This window comes from Pezoporus wallicus, unplaced genomic scaffold, assembly GCF_028554395.1.
Source record: "Pezoporus wallicus isolate ANWC-B61680 ecotype Strahan unplaced genomic scaffold, APGP_CSIRO_Pwel_v1 scaffold_6885, whole genome shotgun sequence".
NCBI lineage: Eukaryota > Metazoa > Chordata > Aves > Psittaciformes > Psittacidae > Pezoporus > Pezoporus wallicus.
Window position 1 is genome coordinate 2,861,360 of NW_026638858.1, and position 28,000 is coordinate 2,889,359.

General features: G+C 37.9%; 1 protein-coding gene across 1 annotated transcript in view; it reads right to left on the bottom strand.

Annotated features, from left to right (window-relative positions):
- Positions 1-22,021, bottom strand: part of MUC2 (mucin 2, oligomeric mucus/gel-forming) — a 51,943-nt gene extending 29,922 nt beyond the window's left edge. The window contains exons 1-23 of the mRNA XM_057412820.1: positions 21,952-22,021; positions 18,805-19,069; positions 16,263-16,377; positions 15,479-15,569; positions 14,984-15,093; positions 14,546-14,762; positions 13,961-14,086; positions 12,108-12,225; positions 11,648-11,786; positions 10,938-11,048; positions 9,881-9,950; positions 8,348-8,485; positions 7,608-7,772; positions 6,952-7,046; positions 6,139-6,269; positions 5,199-5,450; positions 4,238-4,290; positions 3,847-3,956; positions 3,493-3,644; positions 2,888-3,026; positions 2,200-2,310; positions 1,707-1,886; positions 345-584 (exon numbers count right to left, since the gene is read on the bottom strand). Coding sequence (XP_057268803.1) covers positions 345-584; positions 1,707-1,886; positions 2,200-2,310; positions 2,888-3,026; positions 3,493-3,644; positions 3,847-3,956; positions 4,238-4,290; positions 5,199-5,450; positions 6,139-6,269; positions 6,952-7,046; positions 7,608-7,772; positions 8,348-8,485; positions 9,881-9,950; positions 10,938-11,048; positions 11,648-11,786; positions 12,108-12,225; positions 13,961-14,086; positions 14,546-14,762; positions 14,984-15,093; positions 15,479-15,569; positions 16,263-16,377; positions 18,805-19,069; positions 21,952-22,021 — 3,198 coding nt within the window. The remainder of the gene's footprint in view (positions 1-344; positions 585-1,706; positions 1,887-2,199; positions 2,311-2,887; positions 3,027-3,492; positions 3,645-3,846; positions 3,957-4,237; positions 4,291-5,198; positions 5,451-6,138; positions 6,270-6,951; positions 7,047-7,607; positions 7,773-8,347; positions 8,486-9,880; positions 9,951-10,937; positions 11,049-11,647; positions 11,787-12,107; positions 12,226-13,960; positions 14,087-14,545; positions 14,763-14,983; positions 15,094-15,478; positions 15,570-16,262; positions 16,378-18,804; positions 19,070-21,951) is intronic.
- Between the last annotated feature and the right edge of the window lie 5,979 nt (positions 22,022-28,000).

Below are 28,000 nucleotides of genomic sequence, written 5' to 3' on the forward strand. Positions count from 1 at the left end.
AATTACAGTATGCTAGTCTCTCAGGAAGAGATAGTGTAACTGCAGTACACACAGACCTATTCAGGCTAGATTTATAAAGCTAACTTGCATAGCAGAAGCTGTGAAACTGCAGGGACGAATATGGGCTTGTACAGCCAGGGGTGATGCCAGTACTGATACAGTCACATTGCCACAGATACTCAAACTACTTTGACTAAGGCTAGGTAAAATGTGTTGACACCTGTAGCTGTACTGAAGACTTAATTTAATATAACTATTTAGCCACTTCATTTTTGACAGTATCTGTGCTTCTGCAGTAATGGAAATGCACCATGCTGTCCCATCACTTACTGCCCTCTACAAACCTTGGAGTGACAAATTTTAAAGACTTCACTCTGGATGATGCTGCATTCTTTCTCTGCCCAGGACTTCCGATGTGGATTTACATCACAGGGCTTTATCTCTTCTGTAACATCTGGGCACATGGAAGACTGTTTCCAGGAATTCCCAAACTTTAGAGCACTAGTGTCCTGCAGCCCACTCCTTGTTGTAAAGTCATTGTTAGACTTGTCATCAAAGTTGCCACACAGACCACACACTTTGCCCTGGAAAAAAAATTAACATATCCACAGATTTTAAATATACTACAGAAGTGAGAAACAGACTCTAGTGAAGTAAAACATTGACATTAAAGAGGACAACTGACTCTCTGTGTAACCAGCATTTTCATCTTTACTTCCAAATAATTTTAACAGAAAATTATAAATAAATATAAAATTTGTATTTGTTTATATAGTAAACATCTCTCTATATAAATAATTATATTTATAAAATAAAATTATAAAAAATATAAAATAAATAAACCTTTATTTGTCTGTGTACTCAGCAAACTATTCAGTTGCCATGTCTTCCTGACTTGAAACCAATTATATCTAGTGTATTTCCATGTCACTGTGGCATCTTTTCATCCAACTTATAACACTGCAGAGTGTGTAAAACTCTTTCAGCTGAGAAGAATTCATTTATTTTCATTTTTCTCAATTTATCATCACTCAGCTATATTAATATAAGCCTGAGTGAGTTTTATTCTGCTCAAAACTGTTTTTATTTAAAACTTCTAACATCATGAGCACCACTTAATCCATGGGGAAAAAAAAAATGACAGGGACTCATTTTTCTTGAAAGAAAGAATTTAGCAACTTACAACAGTGAATTTTTGGTAGTGCTATTTAAGGTACATCAGCCGCCTTAAGGAACATCTTGTTTATACAGCCCCACACCTCCTTATTCACCACAATGAATCTCGTAGTGTATAACTCAGCATGCTGATTTTCAGAAATCAGAACCATCTCCAGACACTGCATGGGGAGACTGGTTTTAAATCAGGGCTGAGATTCTATGCAGGTTTCCAAATGCATGTATTGTCAATCTGCATTCCCTAAATTACTTTGGATGTTTAGTTCTTAACATTTAAAAACTCAGAATGCCTTAGAAGTTTAGTTTTATTGCAATCACATGCTATGCATCCTCTGCAATGCATCGTGATGGACAGTAAGGAACTCCAGTAGCACTTCTGCAAGCTGTGATAGTAATATTGCAAGCTAATAATCAGTGTGCACAGGATATAGGAATCAAACATGGAGTCAGAATAGAACAACATATATGTCTCCTTATCTCACTGATCTATTCATACTACTACTTCAGGAAAAGGACAGACAGGTCCTAACTTTGTAATCAGGGGTCAGCTTGATGAAAACAGTAGTCTTCTTATCCCAGATAAGCATCACACCATTGCTAGCCTCAATAACGAGGTAGAGGCCTACTGTCTTGTTCCAATAATGTACATCATCACCAGTATCTCGCTGAATTTCTTTATAATCTTTGTTCTCCAATTTCAATTCAGTTTTCTGAAAGATAAAAGAGAGAACTATTATAACATTAACTTTTATGATGAAAAAAATATTTATATGTTCATAACAATGCAAGTAATCTGAAACCAATAGCTCAAAGTCTAGAATGACTTTCTGAGACGACAGGAAGTAGTGTAGCAATTTTGTTTGACAGAGGTTCTAGTACCTGAGAATCTACGCTTTTACCGATAAATTTGATAGGGCCTCTAACCTTTGCTTGTGATAGCTTCTTTTAGGGATGTGGCTTTGGAGCAGTACTTTCATTTTTTTAATACTTGAATACTGATATTCACTGACCATCATTACTCACCCCTAGAAACATTTTAATAGCCTTTGAGCAGGTAACTCCTGTAGTTCCACAAGGGACATTCTCTGTGATGATACTGAATGAGCCGCTGGAATTTCTGTCACCACAAAAATCCTATAGAAAAAGTTAAAAATGAGCATAAGAAGATTAGGTAGAATATTTAATTTTTAGTTCAATCTCATACTAATTAGAATCATTTAAATCTCCACAAGGAATACATTGTTACTGCTGCTTCATACGTGAAATCCTACATATATCTATTTTTACAGATGCACAAACATATCCATATACCTCTCTGCATACATATAAATATTTCAGAGTCTAATGTGTGGCAAAACCTGGGAAAGAAGTGGGACAATAAAACAAAATGAGGAATATATCTTTAAATATAAATATCTTTGTTTCATAAACTTAAGAATTTTGGTTTATTTGACAACTGATAATGAGTTGTTAGTGCTCACTATAAAAACAGTCCTCTTACATAATACAATTTGTGACTGCTGTATCAAAAAAAGCCCACACTCACACAGCTTGATGGCACTGAAAATACAGAATTTCAGAATTTATCTTGGCAGAATGTGCAAACACCTCAGGAAGACTGATGAAAGGCAATAAGAAATGACAAAACCAAGAAGAAAAGGATATCGTCAAGGCAATCAGATGCCATTTCAGCACCCCTGATAAGCACTACCTGAGTAGCCACATATTCACAGCTTCCATCAAAGTCATAGAATTTTCCATCAAAGGTGATATAATGGCCACTTCCATATATCATACAAGTCCCATAGCACACATCTTCAGTGCAGCTCCAAACCCCTTTTTGGCAGGTACTAGAAGAGAACAGAAGAGTTGAATTTTCAGATCTCACCAAGAGTGTGTTGTTTGGTAAACTACAGAATAAACCGAATCCTCAACCACCTGATAAAACATGACAATGTGCACAATACCAATTCCAGTGTTACAGAGGGTCTTAAATTTCAACTTCAATAGTTTATCCTGGGTTTAACCCTATAACATGATTTTTAACTCTGCCTAGCTACATTTTTCAGATCTGATAATGTTCATATTCAAAAAAAGAGTGTACTTTCCTAATAAGAGATACCAACTGAAAACAGAAGTAACTATTACCCAACATTTTCAGCACAATATGTGTTTCCTCAGATAGCAAACAGCATGCCTGAAAATAAAGTTTTATACTTGCAGCTACTGCAGCCACTGTAGTACATAAGCCTACACATGGCTATTAATTTACTGCATAGAATATATTCTAGAAGACAGTACAAAATTATAACTTACCAGATGTTGCAGTCCACTGTTACCTGCTGTCCAGGAGAATACCACTGGTTGTTATGAATGCATGGGCAGTCCTTCTCCTCCACACAGCCCCCTTTCCCATCATCAAATAGACCCTCCAGACACACACAGCCTGAGACACACTCTGCCTGGAACTAAGAAATCGGAGCAAAAATTGTTAATTTATGAAAAAGCACTGCATATTATTACCAAATGAGTAATATTATTTGGGATAAAAGAAGATTAAACCAAAGAGAAATCAACTGCTAGTTACAACTGCATTTTCTGTGTTGCACTGTGTCATTTAAAGAATATAGAATAAAGGAAACATGACATGGAGAAAAACTAAATACATACATGATCAGTTTGAGGAGTGTGGCAGCTAAGTTGTACAGGTGTTTGTGAATTCCAGCTTGGGGATGCATTGCAGTCAAAGTACGTCTTGTTAGAAGAACATTCTGTTACACCTGAAAGGTATTTTGCTGGTTTGGATGAACCCAGAAAAGGCAAAATAAATGTGTGAAAGTTGGTAGTTACTGAGACAGAAATCTCAGGGTATGGCTATCCTTATTAAAAAAAAAAAGCTCAGTGAAGACAGAACAAATTGAAAATGTCTAACTGTTTCACATAAAGATAAAAAGCAAACACACAAAACAATGAAGTGGAAAATTCAATCGAAAGTGTAGGTTTGGGTTTGGAGGTTGAGTTATGGCTTTTATTTTAGTTTACTTTATAGAATGTCACTTACTTTGCATTCTTACTGTCACTGAAGTACACTGGATCTTTGCATTTCGGCAAACACTAGAAAAGTGAAGAAAGTAGAAATTAAAAAAAAAAGTAAGGTCAGTGTCTTCAATTTAAATCTAAGAATTTATTAATACAAATTTGAGAGTATTTATTAGTATTTATTATGCATAATTTCTATGGATATTTCAAGGTGAGCACTACTGAAGTGTACTCACGAATTTCCACTAGGAGAAAAAACACAGCAAGATTTTAGGCATAACGTGCTGGAAGGTTATCTTTTAAGCTATTCTAAGACAGCTAGTCTACTAATCCTTAATACTGAGCTTTTTGATGGCTCAGGAAACACACAATAATGAAATGGATAATAATGAGAATTTAAATCAAAACCTTCATTTGGATAAACAATACATTTTCATGCCTATTTAACTCATACGTTGCAATTTTGTTGGCCTGTATGCTTCATCTGCTGAATAAGAGAAGTATTTCACAGTTTGCACTGATGATTCATGCAGCAAACAGTTGTCAATTAATGATAAAAAATACCAGCATTGTGGAAGTTCCTTCCAAAAGCCTATGCTACAGTAAATACATATCAAGGGAACCTTCCTTCAATGGAAAACACAAGCAATCTGTCCCTGACAGAAAAGAAAACAGCAACATAAAATTATAGACAGACTTTTATCTTCCTCTTACCCCTTTGCTCAACAAAGGCTTATTAACAGTGTAAGTTCAGAGTAATGTTTATCTGTGAAGACCAGTACTTTGACCTCCAAACAGTGCCGCATTTCTCAATTATTAATAAATTGCATTGCAACATGATGATGCTTTGCTCAGCATGAAGATGTTGTGAAATGCATTACAAGTGCTTATTAAAGCACCACAAAAATTTAAGGAACTTATACCTAATAAGTAAATTTTAAAAGGGCTTTTATCACCCACAAAAAAGCCACAGTAAAGCATACCAGCGTTCCCCATCTTTTGTGACATATTCCCCTGGTTCCAGGTATGATCCCTTGTAATAACATGGGCACTTGGAGATGGGCACACAGGTATCCTGGTTATCCAAGTATGTATTATATGGGCACCCACAGCCATCCACAGGAGCCAAGTCTTGCAAGCAATGCTTTTCACCATCAGCAAAGGAACGACAGGTTTGCTGGCACATTGTAAGGTTGTAAAGGAAGATTTGATTTCCTGGGCAGGCAGACACTTCACTAGCTGGAGGGAAAATAAACAAACTGATAATTAGGGGATGCAGGGTGGATAATTTAACCATGACATTTCCATTTGGTTTCTTTGGCTGTGCAGCATGTAAAGGTAAAAATACTTCCTGAGGTTTTATTTAAGTAGCAGTCAAAAGGAAGTCTTCAACAGGTATCCTAAGTCAAGTAACATTGGCCTAACTTTGTTTACCTGTTGAAGACTTCCTTTTGATTGCTACTAATAGTTTCTACTTTCATACTCATATTTGTTCCACACACTGATAATCAGAGGGAGAGCACAATGTAATAAACTCCTAGTCTCAACAATACTATACTTTTGATGAAAAGGAAGCACAATGATAAACAAAGACACTGATAAACAAAGACAATGTAAAAGCCATGATGGATGTGATTTCATTAGTCAAAGATAGAAAGATAATAAAAATTATTATTCAAATGGGGAAAAGAAAGTGAAAGTGAAAAACTTCGCTTGCTAATTATAAATATGTCATGAATAAATGACAACTAAAAAACGTAACATGAATTAGTAAATTTTATAAGCATTATCTCTTTTAAGTCCATTAGACATTTCTAAGATACTCCAAATCCTTTAACATTGCGATCATTGACAACAAAATTCAGAGAGAACCCACTTACATCTCATGGCTAAATAATTCCACATGGATTACAGTTCCACTACTTACTGCAGACACTTTGCCTCCAGCCTCCCAGTATGATCCCTTTGAAAGCACAGGCTCTTGAGTAGGAGGACAGGGCAGCACACAAGCATTCTTCACTGTCTTCACAGAGGCAGGTGTCATATTTACATTTCTGAAAAAAGAGAACAAGGGTCAGTAAGCCCACAGGAAACCAATGGTCAAACTGCAACTCAGTTGCTACAAAATATTCTGTGTCCTTTTTTTGATGTTGTTCTTATTAATTCCTATGCTTGGAAAAGTATGGAAGGAAAGGACAAAGACCAGGGACTGAAAGTGCTGCAAAGAAATAGAAATTCCTTTTTACGCAGGTAGGCCTCATTTACTGCTCAACAGTGATGAACACGAGGGGAACAAAACTGCATAATTTTGGCACAAAAGAAAATTTGCTGTTACATTGTAACCAACACAGGAAACGTAATAAATATATAACTTTTTTTCCCTGACTTATTAGCAGCTAATGTGTAAGGGTAGACTTAAACTTTCTGTGCATCTCTGCATCTCTTGAATCTTCTTTCCAGTTCAAATATCCAGTCTAATGAAAATGTACATTAAATACAAAACGTAAGACAACAGAAGAACAAATTTATCTTTTTCTTCAGCAGCACTCGGCAAGAAACTCATCATATGAAATAGTTCTAATGCGTGTTATGCTGCCTCAGTTAATCACTGCAAAAGCCTCACCAGCTGTTATGGGCAAGCTACTCAGTAATGTCTCAAATGTTTGAACAATAATAAATGTCTACAGTCACCCATCTGAAATAAGGCAGTACTAAAAGAGTTCAAGATTACAATACCTTATAGTATTCTGACGGATCAATGATTAAGTGACATTTCGCAAAAGGACCCTCTGAGTTTTTCAGCAAAGAACACCAATGCTCAGCATAATTTGCTGCAAAGAAAGAGAAAAATTAAATTATATCATTACATTCATTATATTCACTTATCTTCCTTGTGCCATGTCTAGTTATGTTGTCACATAACTGCAATACAATGATACAAATGAGAGAACTGCATGCATTTTAGGGAGAGGAGAAACTATATGCAATCACTGTACATGTATTTCTGTTCTCATATTCAATTATCTAGCGGTAGACACAGTCATAAAATCAAACATTGTATTTTTCTGCTGCAAGTTGTCTACATGGAATTGTGACAGCCCTTATTCAGAGATCACAAAGCTAAATTAAACATAGGGTGAAATAATACTAGGAAATGCAAGCTGCCTTTGCAGAGAATATAAATTAATGACCTTGTTTCCCTGCCTTCCAGCTCAAGATTCCTCTGCAATCACCCCCTAAATCTTCACTTCAGGGATCCTATGCATACATACTTGCGGAAATTAATTATTAATTTGACGGTCCTCTAAAAAAAACCATCAGTGCCACACTACAACGCTTACTTGCCTGTTGCAGTAATATACAGCAACTATCTGACTTATTAATGTGCTTACCACTTTCAATGCTGAGACTGCAGGGGTCTTCCAGCTTTTCTGCCTGGTCTGTACAGGTGGATTGAGCCTTCCATGTGTTAGCAAAGGCAGATCCTGTAGCTTCTACCAGCCCACTGGTTGTTTTAAAGTCATCACCTTCCATTCCATTAAAGTTTCCACAAAGACCTATTGAAAAAGATGGCAAAAAAAATCACATAATCATTACTCATTCTCATTCAAAGGTCAAAGGGAAAGCAATGGTTCATCACAAATATTAGAATTGAAGTTCATACAGCTGATAATTCCACTGTTATATTAATGCACACTATAAGTAGTGAAGATTAAGGAGCCCTACTTTAAATCTTTACCTCTTGAGAAGAATAGTTTTCATGAAGATATCACTGCTTCAGAAGACCACCATCCTGTCCTGTATGTTTTATGCTTTCTGATGACATTAAAACCACAAATTACACCAAAAGCCTGATTTTGTGACTTGTTAAAAAAGAAACTGAATACAACAGTAAGGAATATTCTAGGAAACATTCACGTACTGGCACTGGAGTGATAGGTGACTTCAATGTGAAATAATAAAAATGCATTTCTAGTTTGCTTGAGTCAATTCTCTTTCAATGTTTTGGTTTCTGTTTTCATTTTCCTCCTCTTGAATCAGTAAGTAGCATGAATTATTACCCATATATGAATACATGACTCTTCAGCTGTGGTACAGCATGGCTTTGCTTCCCATTTGACTAGATACTTACCTTGAAGTTTTCCTTGAACTGATTGATCCACAGTTGCAAACAGCTGCATGACTGGAAACAATTGGATTTGCAGCTGAAGCCCAAAAGAAGTTTGTACAACAAGGTAGTAGGAAGATGGCTTGAATACCGAGAAGCTGGCTGAAAACACAAAATATGAACTGTGCGGTAAACACAGGATGCCAAAAGAAACACTTACTAGATTCTAAGTTATAACCTGCCATGAAATCTCTGAGATGAGGCTCAAAGTAATCATTTCTTTCCTCTAAAAATTGCTGGCTATCTACATACAGTGCTCGTCCTCACAACTCCACACTGGCAAACTCACTAAATGTGAATTTGACTTCTGCATCCAGATCGTTTATAAAAACATTAAACATCACTAGCCCTAAAACTGAGCCTCACTGGGGAGCCTCACTGGTGACTGTCTGCCAGCCTGTTGTAACCATATTTACTGTAACTCTGAGAACAACCTGTCAGCCAATTGTTCACCCAACCTATTATGGGCTGTCTGCTGGACATTTTGTACAGAAGGATAGTCTGAGAGGCAGTATCAAAAACTTTTCTGAAGTAAAAAATCCCAGTATTTACTGGCTAACCAATTTCTTATAGTAAATCACTACTGTATGCTTTATTTATCCATTTAATCTTCTTATTAGATGGTCTATTTTCTTGCCCAAAGCACTTTAATTTCTCTAAACTTTCAGCTACACACTGTAATTGTTTTTGCACAAGTGCTCATGAATGTATCACCCCATGAATACTTCTCCTTTCAGATGAAGAATTACTTTCTTTCATCTGCAGATAGGCCAGTAAATAAGAAGCAACACATGCCGTATCAGTATGCTGCCTACACATATCTAAAAAGGAGTTCTAAGAGAAGTTCTGCATTCCTTTCAACAGTTACTCCAAGAGGCCACAGCTGCTGTCTGATAATGACCTTGCACCAGAAGTTCTGCTCCTACATAAGGTGATCTGAGTCAGCCTCTGAAAGTGCCTGTCTAAATTCACTGCTTATATTGAAAGACATTGATGCGTCAACTGAGCTGAGAGGATGAGAGGATGCTACACAGTACATCCTTCTTTCCTGCCCTAATTGACCAGAAAATACAGCAGTTACCTTCTGCCAGGCTTTCTTCTCACAAGGAATGAAAAACCAAAAAAGCATGGGGAAGAAGCAGGATGGTGCAGACATGCCTAAGCCTCACCATGAATGAGAGCCAGGACCTACTCACACCATGTAGCCAGGCTTGGCTTTAAATTTAAGCCATGGCAATTCCTCTTTCCCAAGCTACATGCCAAAGTATTTTCAAAAGGTATGAAAAATAGTGAAACGACATTTTTTCAATCATCCGTCGTATACAGTCAATCTGCCCATAAAATTCTCAGTGATGACTAGTAAACCACTTTCATCCCCAAGTTCCAAAATCTGAGCAATTTCATATGACTGTTTTCCACTTTTGCCTCTGAAAAAAATACAATTCCACATGAGAAGGCTGGTGTATGACATATGACACACAAGACTATCTCCCTTACCTGACACATGAGGCACGTTCATGGTCATCTCATTTAGTAACACACTGCCATCTGATCTGAAAACCACAACCTGCATAATAGCAAATAGAATCAATGAGGTTCCAGGTACTGAGAGGAAAAGAAACTAAAAAAAACATTCAAGAGGGGAGACATTCTGCACATTTAGACTGTGGCTAGAACTTAAAATCTTTGGAATGAAGAACGTCTGAAAATCGAATGTGCAGCAGACCTGTAGGATACAAGTAAGGTTTTGTCTTGCTGTTCAGTGTTTCACTTACACCTGCCTACAACAATTTATAGCAGTAATGAAATGCAAATCTCATTTATATTGGCCACTTTATTTCCAGCAAGAAAATGCTAGGCCTTCAAGATCTATATCAAGTTCCAAATCTCTATGAAAGCATGTGCCACAGCTCCAGTGTAATGATTTAGTATGATTCTGGCATGGTAAGAAAGCAGTTTGTTAAACTTCCTCATAAATGAGAGTCTGTACATACAGAAACATAAAATTATAGGTTTCTGATTTGTTTTGGTTTGGGTTTGTCCTAGTTAGGCAGGAAAGGACATGGGACACTGGAAACATGGAAGGAAAATTATGTGCACATGTATGTAAAATTAGGTATAAATATAATCTAGATATTCCCATAACAAAACAGAATACCAAAAAGAATGAAAATATAAACATTTAAGAAAGTTGGATTGTATCAATATTCAAAGATGGTGTCTCTTCTGAAGAAGACACAATTAGGTCTATAAAATTGCATCCTAATAAAGTAAAATGCTGTGAGGAGATGAAGAATGGCACTCTTACTTCCAGCCAACCCTGAATACAGTAAGAAGAATCATATACCAGAGGAGGAAAGGGGGAAATGTCATCTTATTTGAATTTCATCTTCTGTACCCTTTAGGTCTATTTTGAGTTGTCAAGGCAGAAGCCTGAGCTGCTTTTCAGCCTGAGGTACCTTATCTGTCCACAACAGTGACTCCAGAAGGATTAGTTATTGCTGTACAATAATGGAAATATGCTAATTTTCAACATATCTAGCAGAACACTTACATTTTTTTTGTCATCTACTAGCAGCACAACAGTTTTCAAACAGGTCTGCCTGTCTGTGGAGCCGCAGGGAGCCAGTTCTGCCAGGAGAGCATGACTGTCATTTACAAAACCCTACAATCACAGGGAAATAAATACCCATTAGCCAAATCAAAGATTTCACGAGATTATTTTCAAAACAAAGACTAAAGTAATCAGTTACAATAACAGTTACTCTAGAACTTAGCTATTAGGACCACCATTTCAGCACTGGTTCTGGAATCCGAACTGCCTACAATTTCTAGTTCAAGATCTTTGTCGTTCTCTAGAAAAACAGGCCCAGCTCCTTTCCCTAGCTGACTTTGACACTTAGACACATGAACAGCTATTACCAATCTGGTTGAAAGCATCTAAACCTAAGAACCGCCAATTTTTGTAGCCTACATATTCATGCAGCCAGAGTGATCCTTTGATTTCTTATACATGAAGGACTCCACTGGATAATAACAGCATACATAGTCTACTATCTCACTTTGTTAACAACCCATTGTAGTAAGTGCTCAACTCCCCAGAAGCGCTATTACAGCCCCTCCTAAATGTTCCAGTACAGTTTTCAGCATTTATAATTCCCTCATCCCATAAAAATGGAATAAAACAATTGGCAGCTGATACACATCAGTGGACAGACATCTGTATTTACTCAAAAAAGAGAAAAGATCTACAGTGCACAGTACCTTGGACAACACATAATAACAGTCTCCATGGAAGGTGTATTTCTTCCCATCAAAGGTGGTAATATGGGAGCCTCCTTCCACTGAACATGTGCCTGGACAAGGTAAATCTTTGCATGTCCATCTGCCTGAATCACAGGTGCTATAAACAGACAAATAATTTAAAAATGCTTGTAGGTATTACAGGAGCTAAGAGCACTGAAAGCATCTGCATACCTAGCAAACAGCAAGAAAACCACAATGTTTTAAAAATGGATATTTTACCATTTCCTTAAGATTTCCCCTCTGCCACATGCCATAGATACAGGAAAACTTTAAAAAGATTTGGTTGTATAAATATGCAATATAAATGCTAATTTCAGAATGTTTTCAGGAAGTCTCCTATGACTAAGTGGAAGACTGAAAAACACAGACCCATTTACAATCAAGCAAAGAAAGGTATATAAACAACTGTGATCCTTACCATTCTTCACATTCATTGGTAATGCTTGCTCCAGGTGAATACTCATTTCCATGGAGTTTGCAGTGGCACTGGCTAACAGGTATGCATCCTTTTTCAGTAATATCATCATACACAGCTCCTGTAAAGCACAACAGTAAACTATTCCAGCTGTTCCTGAAAGAAGTGATTTCCAGAGAGGAGAAACTCTCAGCGGAGGCATGCTCTCAATACAGCACAGAAAGCAAAGGCTGAAATTATCAAAACTGAAGAATACTGTTTGTGCTTTCTATAAGACACATGGGAAGCACTTTAATCCAGCTTTGAAAACCTAAGTCTACTTGTTTATATAGCTACACACAGACAAAAAGGTTAATGCAAGTACACAAGAACAATCTCAGACTTTCACATGTTTAGATTTTCAGTCATTCTGGCATATTCTGTAGACTATCATTGTAATATTTTTTCTGAAGGTTGACAGTAGAATCATAGAATAGTTAGGGTTGGAAAGTACCTTAAGATCATCTAGTTCCAACCCCCTGCCATGGGCAGGGACACCTTACACTACACCATGTCACCCAAGGCTTCATCCAACCTGGCCTTGAACACTGCCAGGGATGGAGCATACACAACTTTCCTGGGCAACCCATTCCAGGGCCTCACCACCTGTACAGTAAAGAATTTCTTCCTTACATCCGATTTAAACTTAGCCTTGTTAAGTTTTAACCTGTTACCCCTTGTCCTATCACTATAGTCCCTAATGAAGAGTCCATCCCCAGCATCCACATAGCCCCTCTTCAGATACTGAAAGGCTGCTATGAGGTCTCCACAGAGCCTTCTCTTCTCCAGGCTGAACAGCCCCAACTTTCTCAGCCTGTCTTCATACAGGAGGTGCTCCAGACTCCTGATCATCCTCGTGGCCCTCCTCTGGAATTGTTCGAACAGTTCCATGTCCTTTTTGTGTTGAGGACACCAGAACTGTCCACAATACTCCAAGTGGGGTCTCACAAGAGCAGAGCAGAGGGGCAGGATCACCTCCTTTGACCTGCTGGTCACACTCCTTTTGATGCAGCCCAGGATACGGCTGGCTTTCTGGGCTGTGAGCGCACACTGCAGCAAGCTCATGTTCATTTTCCCATCGACCAACACCTCCAAGTCCTTCTCTGCAGGGCTACTCTGAATCTTTTCTCTACCCAACCTGTAGCTGTGCCTGGGATTGCTCCAACCCAGGTGTAGGACCTTGCACTTGGCATGTAGCTCCATCATAGAAGGCCACCAAATTGATCAGGCAGGATTCCCCCTTAGTGAAGCCATGCTGGCTGTCACCAAGCACCTTGTTGTTTTTCATGTGCCTTAGCATGCCTTCCAGGAAAATCTGTTCAAGATTTTGCCAGGCACAGAGGTGAGGCTGACTGGTCTGTAATTCCCTGGGTCATCCATTTTCCCCGTTCTTGAAAATGGGGGTTATATTTCCCTTTTTCCAGTCATCGGGAACTTCACCTGACTGCCATGACTTTAAATATGGTCGACAATGAGTCTGAGAATTTCACTCAGTGACCCTCATTATCACTCTCTAGCCAAATAACATCCATTGTATCACAACTGTTGAACCTAAAAAGCATGATTTTCTATATATTAGCAGAAATAAGAAGTAAAAACCAGATTTATTACCTGTATATGATTTAAGAATAAAATCATTGATTAATCAATAATGATATTGTTTAAAAACCTTATAAATAATTTTCACCTAGGGGGAAATAATGAACAGTAGTACTAATTTTTAAGATATAAATTGACTACATTTAATATTTTAGCTTTGACCTCCTTCGCCAGAGCTCCTGGTTTTGTCCACATGCAACACCTAGAATAACACTTGCCTTCAGGACAGAAACAACCATCCATGTAGTGTTCCTCACAAAGGCTGCTGATCTCCAAGTGTGAGCAAGTATCCATGCAGGGTGAGCTGCTTTCTCTGTAGATCATGGTATCAGGACAGGTTTTAGCTGAAAGAATGAGAAAGTCACCACCAGTTATTTGTATATAAAGTTCATCATTCCTCAGAAACCACAGATTATATACCCTATTCCCTTCAAGTCAGTGATGTCCCAAGCCAGATATCATCTGGCAAAGCATTTTTCTGAACTGCTTCCCCTGCTTTTTATATTTTCTTCTTTTGGTTTCAAATAGATCAGATTATCCCAATCATCTGCAGCATCAGACCTCACAGGTTTTCAATGGGAACAGAATTCCTACTTGCTGAAAATGATTTCTTAATATACAAGGGTAATAGAAGAAGAAAAGAAGAAGAATATATTATGCAGTTTATTGCACTACTGGCATGAAATTTGTAAGGTATGGATTAATTACACATAATTTGTGTAGAGAAAGAATTAATTTAAATGCAAATGTTAAAGTGCTATACCCACAAAATATTTCTTTGTAAAATTCATATAGCTGCTTACGGCAAAAGCTGTGTGTCCTCCATTCACCCGGCCGGCCACCCGCATGTGAGCACTGGCGAGAATACTCAGAGATGGTGCTGCAGAGGCAGAAGGAGTCCTCGCTTCCATTACATGCACACTTGTCCTGCATGCAGGCTTGGATGTACATTTCCAAATTAAGACGTAAACGACAATCAGCAAATGCAGAGGAAGTCAGCAGCCTCTCACACTCATCACGCTAAGAAAGAAGAATAATATTTCAGAGATATGTAAACACCTGAGCTTCTAGACACTTCCTCCTTTGTCACAAAAACTTGCCTTCTGAACAGCAATAGTTATTTAAGAAGGAAGAAGAAACCATTTGCCCTAGAAGGTACTACGTTTTTCCAGCTCCACACGCACTAACAAGGATGTCTTCACGTGCCCATGCAAGTGAAGTTCACCATTAGGAATACTCACATGCCCATTGCAGCTTGGAAGAGCCTGAGTTTCATCAGGATCTTCACACTTGGCATTGGGTTTGTTGATCTTCTGTAAATTCCCGTATGTAATTGAATTGTAGCTTTCATCTATGAGAAAAAAATTGCAAAGAGGACTTCCTGAGCCCCAGAAATTGACAACAAGGAGCATTTGATTCCTGGGACCCTACTGATCAAAGAAAACGGTTACTATGTTATCAAATGTGCCTGTCAGACACAGGCCTAGATCTCAATTTTGTCTATTATGTCTAAGTGTGCTTAAAAATTTAGAGTTAAAGAAGGCCAGTAGGGAAAAGGGCAAGATGATTTACTGGGAATAAAATAACCTTAGACCAGGAATGCAGCACTAGAACATAATATTTATTCTGGGGCATAGAAATCCCTCAGGTGAAATTCGCTCTCCTGTTGTTCTCTTATGCACAATGCTTATCGGACTATCTTCTGTGATAACTGTCACTATGGTAGGATGACTCACCTCCATTGATAAACTCATCGTAAACTGGAACTCCATTATAATCCCCACACAGACCACATGTATGGTTATTAAATTTCCTGTCCAGCTCTACCTAGATAATGGAAAGAAAAAGGAAAAACAGAAAAGAGTTATCTGGTGCATGAAGACATTCCAAAACAAATACTTTTACTTGAAAGAGAAGTTACTAAATGACAGAAGTGATGGTGAACCCGAAATTCTCAGAAAAGTTGCAAATAAATTTGTAACATAGTTAATAAACACACAGATGCAAAAAGTAACACAGTAAACAGAAAGAAGTGACTGAAATTTCTATATTTCAATAACGGAAGTAGTGATAAAGATGAAAAGTAAAGTATTCTTAAAATCACAAGACTACTGCTTTGGCTTAAATTTTCTCCTTTTTTTTTAATTGCATACTGGGATAAAATTTACAGTCTTGCTGTAAATTAGGAAAGTAGGTGGTGGCAGTACTTCAAAAGACAAATGAAGGAAAACACAGATTGGATTATGGGGGTGCTATAGCAAAAACATTAGCTACTTCTCAGAACATTTCTTTTCTGTTTCTTGAGACCAGTAAGAATATCTGCATGCCATCTGCTATCTATATCACACTGAAGAGAAGGGAACTTCTATGTTTTTAAAATAAGGTACTATGAGTGTCAGTTGGGTGAGTCAGCCCAACACGCTAGCTCTGTTCAGTTTGTGAGAGTCAACTTCTGTTTAGTATACAGTAGTCTGTTAAACCCAGTAAAATGTCAATAAAAAAGACATGGGTCATACATACCATCAGTGCATCTTCTTGATTCCATATCAGAATCAGACCTAATTTGGCATAAACCTTGGTGTAAATGTCATTGCTCTCAATGACCACACCGGAGCTGTAGTAAGGTGTCTTCACACTAGGAAGAAAATCAGAGATTTTGCATTAGTACAGAAACATAAGAGATGACATGATTGTCTGTAATAAGCAAAATACCCTAATGAATAGAGAAACCAGTCCCTGTCCACCTGAATTTAGCTGCACAGGGAGCCTTGTTTTAATGAGGCACAAAACCCTCCTCTCTGGCACTTGACATAACTTATCGCCTTTAAAAGGCAAAACAATTTCAGAGGCAAAGCCTCCCTAAGGGTACAGATTCTTTACGAAAAAAGCCAAAATGTCAGATGTCTTCAATTTAATCAAAAGAAAATCCATCCTCATTGTGCTATTAACAGAGGATATCCAAACACTCACTAATAATTTACTTCAAAGAAATAAGTAAAAACATAAATGGAAGCTTTTCTTTACCAAATGATTTGACAACCATTTCAGGGAGAATGAATGTTCCTTTGCAAGGATCTTCCTTCTCAAAATAGTGTTTAAAAAGCACAGGCAGATACAAGGACTGCCAACAGAAGTTTGAAAAGAAAGGAGAATGTAAAGAGGAATTCAGTAGTTTGTTGCAGTACTTAGTTAACTATTTTTCAGTTGACAGGACCAATCTTGTTAATGGTGACAGCAAGACATTATAATGCGACAGAAAACATTCTGAAGAAGGGTGAGCACAGATGGTTTTGTATGACAAAGAATCAGTTCACCAGATCTCTCTCCTGCTCTTGCGCATCTGTCTTACAGTGCACTACTGAATTTAATTCAGCAATAAAGGTATTGTGGTAAGCAGCCTCATCCTATAAAATCTAGAGAACTAGATTCTGTTCAAACAGAAGTAAACTGGAATCCAGTAAAAATAACCAGTTAAATGTCTATAGATTTGCCAATATAATTGTTACAAGATTCATGTCTATGCCCATCGCCTCTTCACTAATCTCTTGACTGGAAGAATTTTTATCTCCTAATTTCTAGTCGCTGGGATTTTTTCAGCTATTTATCTCAGGCATTTTTAACATGGCCAAATGACTTACACATCTAAATGTTAGGCAGAAATTCAGAAGCCATTATTTCTACTTTTAGCTGCATTGTTCATCCTCTGGGCAATGAGGCTTTAAGAGATCATGTTTTTGGAGAGGGATTATAAAACATTGGGCAGCTTTTGACCTTTCAGATATTACAGCATGGAATATTTCTATTTTTTTTTTCTAATACTAGGATGTTCAATCTATCAGTGGATCGGGTACCAAAAGGCAAATTAATAATTTTTTCTATTTTAGTTTTCCCTTCAGTAGCATGAAATGCTATTTTACATGACTCTGGATCACATGTCATTTAAAAAGCAACATGGAAAATTAAGTTCTATAAAAAACTAATCCTGTTCAACCTGCATAGAAGAGATCTATTTTTTTATGAAAATCATGTACGACAAAATGATGCTTGGTTTAAGAAAAGCAAATTTTAAAGGATTTCTAAACCTGTTTTTCATGGAAGTTCTTTTTAAAACTTGAGTACACAATAAAGGGCTTCTTCAACTTGGGACAAGAATGCATTTTTTATAGCATCATGTCATTTTTTTATGTATCTGGGAGGATCCTTGGAAAATTTAATGTTACTTCCTATCTTTAAACAGATTTTCATTGCAGTGGTTTCCAAACTTGGGAGCAAAACCCAAATTTTGAGCAAACCCCAGTCCTACAATGACAATAGAATGGATTTTTTTTTAATTACGTTAAGTCATACCAACCCACTTTCTTCCATCTTCAGAACTATGTCTTAATCTATGAGTTGCTTCACTTGTTTCAGTATGTACATATACAGAGACTGAAATGATAAGCTAACAATAGGAAAGGCTAGGTTAAGGCACTACTTGGCAGCAAATAATGGTGTCAGACTAGTTCTTTGTGCAACCATGTTACAGGAGAACTAAAATACTACAGCTCACTGTGAAGAAGTACATATTATTATGTACAAATCAGTGTAAATTTTGACCTGCGTAATATCTGTTACAATCCCTTAAGGAACGACCATCAGACCTTAAAAAATTATTTAGATCAGAAAAAATGATCTGCCACAAAATGAGAGGAAAAGACCCTACAGAAATGCATCTTCATTTCTGAGGATCTGCTAGATCATCTGCTAAAGTAAACTCCACGTGACGCCATAAAACAAATGAAACTATGTCATTTTATGCCTGGATCACGTGCTGGATTGTTTCCTGCACAACCAGAAGAACAATTCATTCAAACCTCTTCCTTACTTGCAAGAAACGATGATTAATACTAAAGTCCCTCTCCAAAGTAATTCTTATGCTGGATTTCAAGGTTTTTTTTTTTCTGCACAAGGAAATGTTTGTAATAGTTTCCTCAATGGTATACAAACAGCTGTGTAAAGAATTAATCCTGGTTTAACTTCCCAGCACATTTATTGGAAATACTATTACACTAAAGGAACTTACATCTGCCCATCCACAACAACCAGTTTTGGTCTGAGGTACAGTGTAAAGTCCTTGATTGTTAGCAGAATATACTGGATCTCAGGGTGGTTATTGCTGTTCAGAGCACGCTGAATATGGATAGAGAACTCCTTGTAAGGCTCTCGGCAGTCAGAAGCAAAATTATACTCGCAAATGCCAGGGAATTGGTAGATGTCTCCATCAAAAGTTTTGAAATGGTTGTTTCCCCAAGTGCTGCAGACATAGTGACCATGGTTTCTTGTCCTGCCTGTTAAGTGATGAAAAAGAAACAGGCATGAGAAAAGTGAAATGAGTGAGCTAGCATCAAAAAAGGTTGTGTTGCATTTTACAGTAGAAAGCACTTGCAATTTCATGCACAGTGATTCCACAGATCTCAAACCTCAAGTATCTACCCACGAAGCAAAAGAGATGGAAATCTTTAATTAATTAAAATTAAAGATATTAAGAAATTAAGACATTAACAAATACTTCCAAAAGCCAGGTAGAGAATCATAGAACCATAGAATAGTTAGGGTTGGAAAGGACCTTAAGATCATCGAGTTCCAACCCCCCTGCCAGGGGCAGGGACACCCCACACTACACCACTGCCAGGGATGGAGCATTCACAACTTTCTTGGGCAATTCATTCCAGTGCCTCACCACCCTCACAGGAAAGAACTTCTTCCTTGTATCTAACCCGAACTTCCCCTGTTTAAGTTTGAACCTGTTACCCCTTGTCCTATCACTATAGTCCCTAATGAAGAGTCCATCCCCAGCATCCTTATAGGCCCCTTCAGATACTGAAAGGCTGCTATGAGGTCTCCACGCAGCCTTCTTTTCTCCAGGCTGAACAGCCCCAGTTTTCTCAGCCTGTCCTCATAAGGGAGGTGCTCCAGTCTCCTGATCATCCTCGTGGCCCTCCTCTAGAGTTGTTCCAACAGTTCCATGTCCTTTTTATGTTGAGGACACCAGAACTGCACACAATACTTCAAGTGGGGTCTCACAAGAGCAGAGCAGAGGGGCAGGATCACCTCCTTCAACCGGCTGGTCACGCTCCTTTTGATGCAGCCCAGGATATTGTTGGCTTTCCTGGCTGCGAGCGCACACTGCCAGCTCATGCTCATTTTCTCATCAACCAGCACCTCCAAGTCCTTTTGTGCAGGGCTGCTCTGAATCTCTTCTCTCCCCAACCTGTAGCTGTGCCTGGTTAAACTTCACAAGGTTGGCATTGGCCCACTTCACAAGAGTGTCAAGGTCCCTCTGGATGGCATTCCTTCCCTCCAGCGTATCAACTGAAACACACAGCTTGGTGTCATCGGCAAACTTGCTGAGGGCGCACTCAATCCCACTGTCCATGTCACCAACAAAGATGTTGAACAAGACCGGTCCCAACACTGATCCCTGGGGGACACCACTTGTTACTGGTTTCCAGCTGAACATTGAGCCATTGACCACAACTCTTTGCGTGCGGCCATCCAGTCAGTTCTTTGTCCACCGAGTAGTCCATCTATCAAATTGGTTTCTCTCCAATTTAGATACAAGGATGCCGTGTGGGACAGTGTTGAACGCTTTGCAAAAGTCCAGACAGATGACATCAACTGCTCTACCCCTGTCCATCAGTTTGTAGCCCCAAAATAGAAGTCCACCAAATTGGTGAGGCAGGATTTCCCCTTAGTGAAGCCATGCTGGCTGTCACCAACCACCTTGTTGTTTTTCATGCATATCTCATAATCCTCACTGAGGTGAAGGAACTTGTCTGCATGAGGTGCGGAAACTTAACCCTCTGACCACTAACAAGATGGTTCATCAGTGCAATGAGATGCTTTACCAAACACATGATTTTATTCTGAATCACAGTATTATTTTTAACGGTATTAAATATTTCTAAGAGCTATTTTCTTCTCTGATGCAACATGCACTAAAATGAAAACAAAGATAGGAAACCAAGGAACTACCACTCCTACTCTGGAAGGCAAATAGCTTATATGTACTGAAAGGATTTGTATGCTGCAGAAGTTTTAAAAGAATTCTTTCTTTAACTAACAGAGTAGTGATTTCTATTGTTACCAAATAGAAATTCTTCATAAGATAAGTCAGAAAATAACCATGGTAGGAGACAAAAAAAAATTAATTTTGCAATAGCAAAAGATGAAGCTGATTATGGTATTTGTTCCTTTCCCAGCCATTTGTACCAACAAATAATACAAATGAACACAATAAGTGATAAATCTCAAGATGCTGTAGATTAGGGGTAAACATAAAAGCTGAGCATACCCGAGAAGCTTGCCAAGGTATCAAAAGCACACATGCCGCTCACCTTCACAAAAGTATCTTGCAGTGTTTAATTTGAGAAAGCGAAACTATCAAGGGGACCTCTAAGTTATTGTACTTTGATGGCATCAATCATACCAGATATATCCAGAAGCTGATATGCTTCTTTCCCAGAATGAAGGCTACATAGAGACTCTCCCACAACTCACAGCTGGGACAAAAACCACCAGATAATGCTTTCCTCCCATTGCTAAATTCAAGATGCAGCGAGCAAGACCAACATCCCAAACATGATCATGGCTCAAAATTCATCACCTATTCCTCCAAAAATAGCTTTCAGTATGACAGCTCCATTTCAACACTTCAAACAAAGTTGATAACAGAGTAAATTAGAGCATTTACAGGATTATTAATGTCCTGAATGACAAAATCATCTTTGTCCAATGTTAGTATATTCACTTTTAAAGAAAGCACTTATGTCATTCCAAACTAACAGAAGGTACAATTGTCCACTTTCTTCATTGATGTAACAATGAACCTCCCAAACTCCCATAGTTGCTTTCTGCCAACTAAGTCCAGTCATACCTAGGAAAGCCTCAACACATTGAAAGAAAAGTAACACTGAAAATTTTTCCAAGCACCTCAAACTAGAGATGAATGCAGTAGATATTGGTACTAATCTCTCCAAAGACAGTAGTATCTGCTTATGCTTGCTGAGCCATGTAGCCTCAGTATTTGAAAGTTTAAGAAATTTGAGGCACCTTAAAACTCCAGTGCATTATTTAAATGCGCTGCCTCTTTCTACCTCTGCATTGGTATTTTAATTCTCTCCCTCTTTTCCACGAGGCAGTCTGCTACCATTTAATTTCTAGAGCTTACCTTTTCTTATTTCATTTGCATAGGAAAGAGCCAGCCAGAGCATAAAAAGGCTGGCAACTCTTAGCCCCATGGTGGGTAAGGTGGGTGAACTGGGAACTTCACTGAAACCTTTTCTTTATATAATATCCACTGATGCAATTGATTCTATCACAGGGGAGGAGATACAATGGGAGGAGGAAAGAGGAGGAGTAAAAAAATAGGCACGATATTTACAGAAGATAAGAGGTAAACAGACAGGTATTTTTCACCATAAATGAAGGAATTCAGTATACAGGAAATGGTATAATATTGATTCAGTAATCATGCAAATTTTTATTGCTTTGTTTCACCTACAGGATTCTATGCTTTTAAATTCTTCAGATGCTCATGCCAAGTTTAACCTCAGTAACTCCTATAACAAATAGTAAATTTTGAAGTGGCTTAACAAAGAAATTCCTTGAAGGAAGTTTAGGATGATGTACCCTCAAATAAAGGCTTCAGACCCAAAGGATTTTTCATTTTTGCCTATCATGAAGAATGATTTCTGTAAAAATTAACTGATGCTTGTGAAGCTCCTTGTAGACCATAGTAACAGCTACAAATAAAAATGATACATCATGTCTTATAAAATTACTCTGCAGGCAACGGTTAGATTCCCTTCATTTGTAAAGCTCCAGTGAGCATCTAAAACAAGGTATACAGCACGTACTGCATATTGTGCCCAAAACATAATTGAGATGGGGTGACATGTAAGTTCAAGGAATTCACAGCAAAAGAGATGCTCTACTGAACATTGCCATGGTGCAACAGAAAGTCCATCAAAAAGGTTGTAAGAGATGACACCATATTAAACTTGGGGGGGAGGAAGGGAGGGAAAAGTAAAGGTAAAAACATTACTGTCCAGACTGAATAACAAATGTTTACAGACAGAATCCCTCTAAACAGCTTGTTCATTCTTACCTTCTACATGAATGATAAATTTACATACTACTGCCTGTCATCAGAAGCTACTAAAGCTATAGGGTTAGCTTTGCTTTGTGCAGAGGGTTCTTGGGAGAAGAAGAAAGCAGAAAACAGAACCAGAAACCAGATCAGAATGCAGCTTCAGAAATACGTCTCCACATAAACTGTATTTTACACTGAAAAATTCTTTTGAGGTATTTCTGCAATTCTCTTCAGAAGACAAAACACAGGCTCCTTGAAGTAAATTACACTTATTTCAACAGATCTTTTAACATGGCTGCTTCCTAGCACTAACATGGTTTACATTTTAAAGCACCCAGGCCAGGCTCTATATTTTCTCATGAAAAGTTTCTTAGTGCAGTGTCCAGAAATCTCCAATACTCTTACCTGTTCAGAGTGTTCCTCACTTCAATTGCTCAAATTAAAAGTAGACCATTAATATTTTGTAAAACACCAGGAAAACTCTTCACTTGGCCCCTTTGGCTGCTGTAGTCAATTAGAAACACCCTTTTATCATAAAGGCATGGTCTTCAGCAGTGGTTTTCTTTTATTTGCTATTTTTTCTCCAGTACAGCCTTGTCTTAACCTGAACATCTTCCTCTTTTCCCTGAATACATCTCAAAAGGTTTTAGACCTTCTGCTTTTCCTGTTAGGGATACAGGAAAGAAGATGTGCACTTGTCTCACCCTTACATAGGGTATCATTCACTTAACACTCATGATAGAAATGAAGTAGTCACCCTTTATTCCTTTGGGATTTTATCACTAGAAGAATATACAATTTATATTCCTTCTTGGAAAATAAATTCAGTAATGACCACTAAGAACAAACCATTTAGAGGAAGAAAAAAGAAGAAACTGTCTACAGAGACCTTTCCCTGATGGTTACTTTAGCAGATCTACCTTCTTATGAAACCTCAGAGACATCTCCCATCTTTGAAATTTCTTTTAGGCCACAGAATTTTTAGTTCAGAAATGCTTACTAGAAATATTTAGAAGACTCCTGAATGACTTTATTTTGAGCTTTTCTTTTCCTCTATGTGTTTTCCAGGCAGTCTCCTGTTTGGAACTACTATTGCTCCAGAAAAAGAGCCCCCATGACTTAATTCATATACATTCTTTGCAAACTGCAACAGCAACTCCATGTACACAACAGATCTGATCCCTTTTTAGTTTAAATTGGATTTGTATGCTCACAGGTGTAAGTCGGAAACTTGCATGTTTTCCATTCACTTTTTTTTGACATGAAACTTCTAGATCTGGAACCAGCTTCATACATTTTCAGGGACTGAGAAAGGTAATCATCCTTCATATAAAGATGTATCATCCCTCAATTCAATACAGAATCATAGAATAGTTAGGTTTGGAAAGGACCTTAAGATCATCTAGTTCCAACTCCCCCACCATGGGTAGCAACGCCTCACACTAGACTATGTTTATCAAGGCTCTGTCCAACCCGGCCTTGAACACCGCCAGAGACGATGAAGCATTTACCCCTTCTTTGGGCAACCTGTTCCAGTGCCTCACCACCCTTACAGTAAAGAACTTCTTCCTTATATCTAACCTCAACTTCCCCTGTTTAAGTTTAAACCCATTACCTCTTGTCCTATCACTACAGTCTCTGATGAAGAGTCACTCTCTGGCATCTTTGTAGGCCCCCTTCAGATATTGGAAGGCTGCTATGAGGTCTACACGCAGCCTTCTCTTCTCGAGGCTGAACAGCCCAAATTTTCTCACCTGTTTTCATATGCTGGTGGTTTTCTCCTATGCAGGTGAGCAATGCACCTTTCTTTAGGCAATATGCATCAGTCTAACCCTTTGAAAAGGTACTTTGAAAAGTACCACTAAATTTTACTGACTGATTTTCTCTGCTCCAGCTCTGGCCTGCCTGTACATGAAGCACAATTCCTTTTCAGGCTATAAGGTTAAAACAGGACTATTTTCATCTCCAGTCTTCTCTTCCCAGAGTGATCAGAAACTTCTTATTGTCCCTTCATCTGAAACATAGGAAACTGTGACTAACTGTGACATCCTGTTGTGGTTTAAGCTCAGCTGGCAATTAAATATCATGCAGCTTTTGCTCACTCATCCTTCACCAGGTAGGATGGGGAGGAAAATGGGAGAAAAGGTAAAGAGCCATGAGATAAGAACAGTTTAATAACTGAAATAGAAGTAAAATATAACAGAGCAACAATCCACCCCACCCCCTGCCCAAGAACATAAACAGTCAAAACCAAAACCAAGTGATAGACAATAAAATTGCTCACCACCATCTGACCATCCCTGAGCAGTGATCAGCCCATTTCAGCCTGCTCCCCCCAGTTTATATTTATTTATGACGTTCTGTGGTATGGAACATCCCTTTGGCTACTTTGGGTCAGCTGTCCTGGCTGTGCTCCCCCCTGGCTTATGTCCCTCCTCAGTGGCAGAGCATGAGACTGAAAAGTCCTTGATTTAGAGTAAGTAGTGCCCTGCAACAACTAAAACATCAGTGTGTTATCAGCATTATTCTTACACTAAAGCCAAAATGCAGCACTGCATCAGCTACTAGAAAAAATCTTAAATCTAGCCCGGCTGAAACCAGGATGCATCCCAATAAGGAAAAGCAACTTGCCTTTGAACACTGAGACTGCTCTTACAGAATTTGCACTCAAGCTTACATGGCTGTGTTGATCTGAAGAGAAGTGAGTACAGATCCTTATCTTCATAATTCATAAGTATTTCTACTTTTGCTAGCATTAGAAACTGTCCTAAGCTATACCACCTCTGTTTCCTTATTGCCAGAAGGCTAACGATCCTGCCTACCAGCTGCTTTATATTCCTTTCTGAAATAATCAGTCTTTTAGGTAGACTTCATAGCCTGTTTTACTTCATGCTCAGCTACCTTACAGTTTATTGGATTACACATTTTAATCCAGAAGAATCTTAACTGCTAATGCACAGATAGCTCTGCATACATTTGTATGCATTAATTTATTTACCATAAATTGTTTGACAATCTGAAGCAATCAATCCATTTTGGATTCTTTATCATTAGCATCTTTGCTTTAAGCTTACATCGATTCTCAACACATTAGTTGACCTGTCTGTGGAACTTCATGCCATTCATTGCTTCTGGTCATCTTAATCGGAAGTCATCCTCCTCTTTCCAATACCAGGTGTTAACTTGCCATTAATACAAATGATACTTATAATTTTGCATGCACTTCAGTCCTTTCCCAGCAGGGACACTACAACTGAAAATGTGAATTCTAACTGGGTAAAATCTATCACTGTGCAAGTGGCATCACCAGAGCAAGTGGCAACACCAGAACAAGTGATGAGAAGGACTGTTTTCAAATTTAGGTCCCACTGCTGAGTCTAACAGTGGTAGTTTCTTAAAAGTTCCAGAAGTCCATGAGTAGAAATATAATTCCCATAATCTTTCACTGTATGTCTGACCTAGGAACCCAGACACTATTGCTATGACAGCCTATGCTAAAACTCAAAGTCTAAAAAAAAAGTTGATTGCATGGCAAGTCTGTTTGTTACAGCAGCAGATGTAGAAGGAGAGATAAAAAATGTGGTTTGAGTCATAGCTGTGTCAATGCCTTGAATGTTTCCCTACCCTTAAACTTTTATGAGACTATTAAATCTTTCCATCAGCATAGCTAACTTTTAATGTTCATATTAATTGCAGTGTAAGTTTATCTTACAGTATATTTTCTGCTAAAAAGATAACCTACACAGAAGGTTATATTCATTCTGACTCCTATTGCAGAAGAAAATTACCTATATAGAAAATTTGTATTACTTTAAGATAAAATGAAGCAGAGACCTGGCTAGGGTTATTCTTTTAGGAAAAATAAATAATTTTAAAAATAATTTGCATCTGTTTCTATCTGTAATGTATTCAGCAGTCAAGCTTTTATTTAAGGAAATGTTACAAAAACTCACATAGTTTTGATTGATCCTAGGACGCTTCTGAAAATGGGCTAATATATAATTAATTATACTATCATTTTAACCTAAGGTATTCAATTTCTGCTTGAACTACTAATTTCATTGATTGAGCAACTCTTTGGGTAATTGGCATTCTTTTTTATTCAAACAAATACAATGGTATAAGGTATCTGATGATGCTACCTCGCTATAACATTCTCACATGCCCTTCCTTAAATGTTTTGGCATAGAAATTTTACAATCAGCATCCATTTTCCACTCATAATACTTCCTTCTCTTTGTCAGTAGCTCATACTCTGAGACTAAGGTTGCAAAACGTTTCTTCCAGTTAAGTACAAATGCAGATAAACACGTGACACAATTACTGGAAATTAGGAATGGATGTAGTAAGCAATAACTTCAACTAGTAAGCTTTCCTACTAACACTTACCTTCCAGAAAAGGTATGTCTGTGAAAAGCCTCAGCATGACACCTTTTATATCAATACGTATGGAAAAACATTTGAGAATTTAAAAAAAGATTAGAACAGTTGTCCTTTGCTCAAGCATCTGTGGGATTTACTACAGGGAAATGGACAGAGCCAAGAAGAGAAGGCATAGAAAAGACATCAAGGGAGTTAACACTCCACATTCCTTTCTGGCAGTTTTACCTCAGTGGAGTGGTATTTTCCAAATCTTTTATTTTCTTTCTGGGAAACACTGAGAAAAAAAATATGGTAAACAAGGTGAGCATACTTGCTTTAATTGCAATTTTTCTCTACTACTTATATTCTCTACCATCTCCTTGTCTCAAAATTCCTATTGCCACTGACAGTGGAACAATTTTCAGGTTCCAGATGGGAAATCAGACTCACCGTCACAAACAAAACTAGAGAGCAAACCACCCTTTGCTCTTCCCTTCCTTTTTCTGCAGCAATGTATGGATATTTGCTATGAGTTATTTTTTAGCTTTCCAAATCGGGATTTTTAAACAACCCTCCAAATATTACACTGAAACCCTGCTTTACACAGCATATTCTCCTATCTTACAAAATATTTTAACAAAAAAACTGTCTAGTCATTTGGCTGATAGATTAAACTTTTTCCATTTTGCCAAACTCTTGATGGAATGGCTTAATTAATGACATGTAGTCAACACTTCTACTGACCTGACAATTTCATACATTT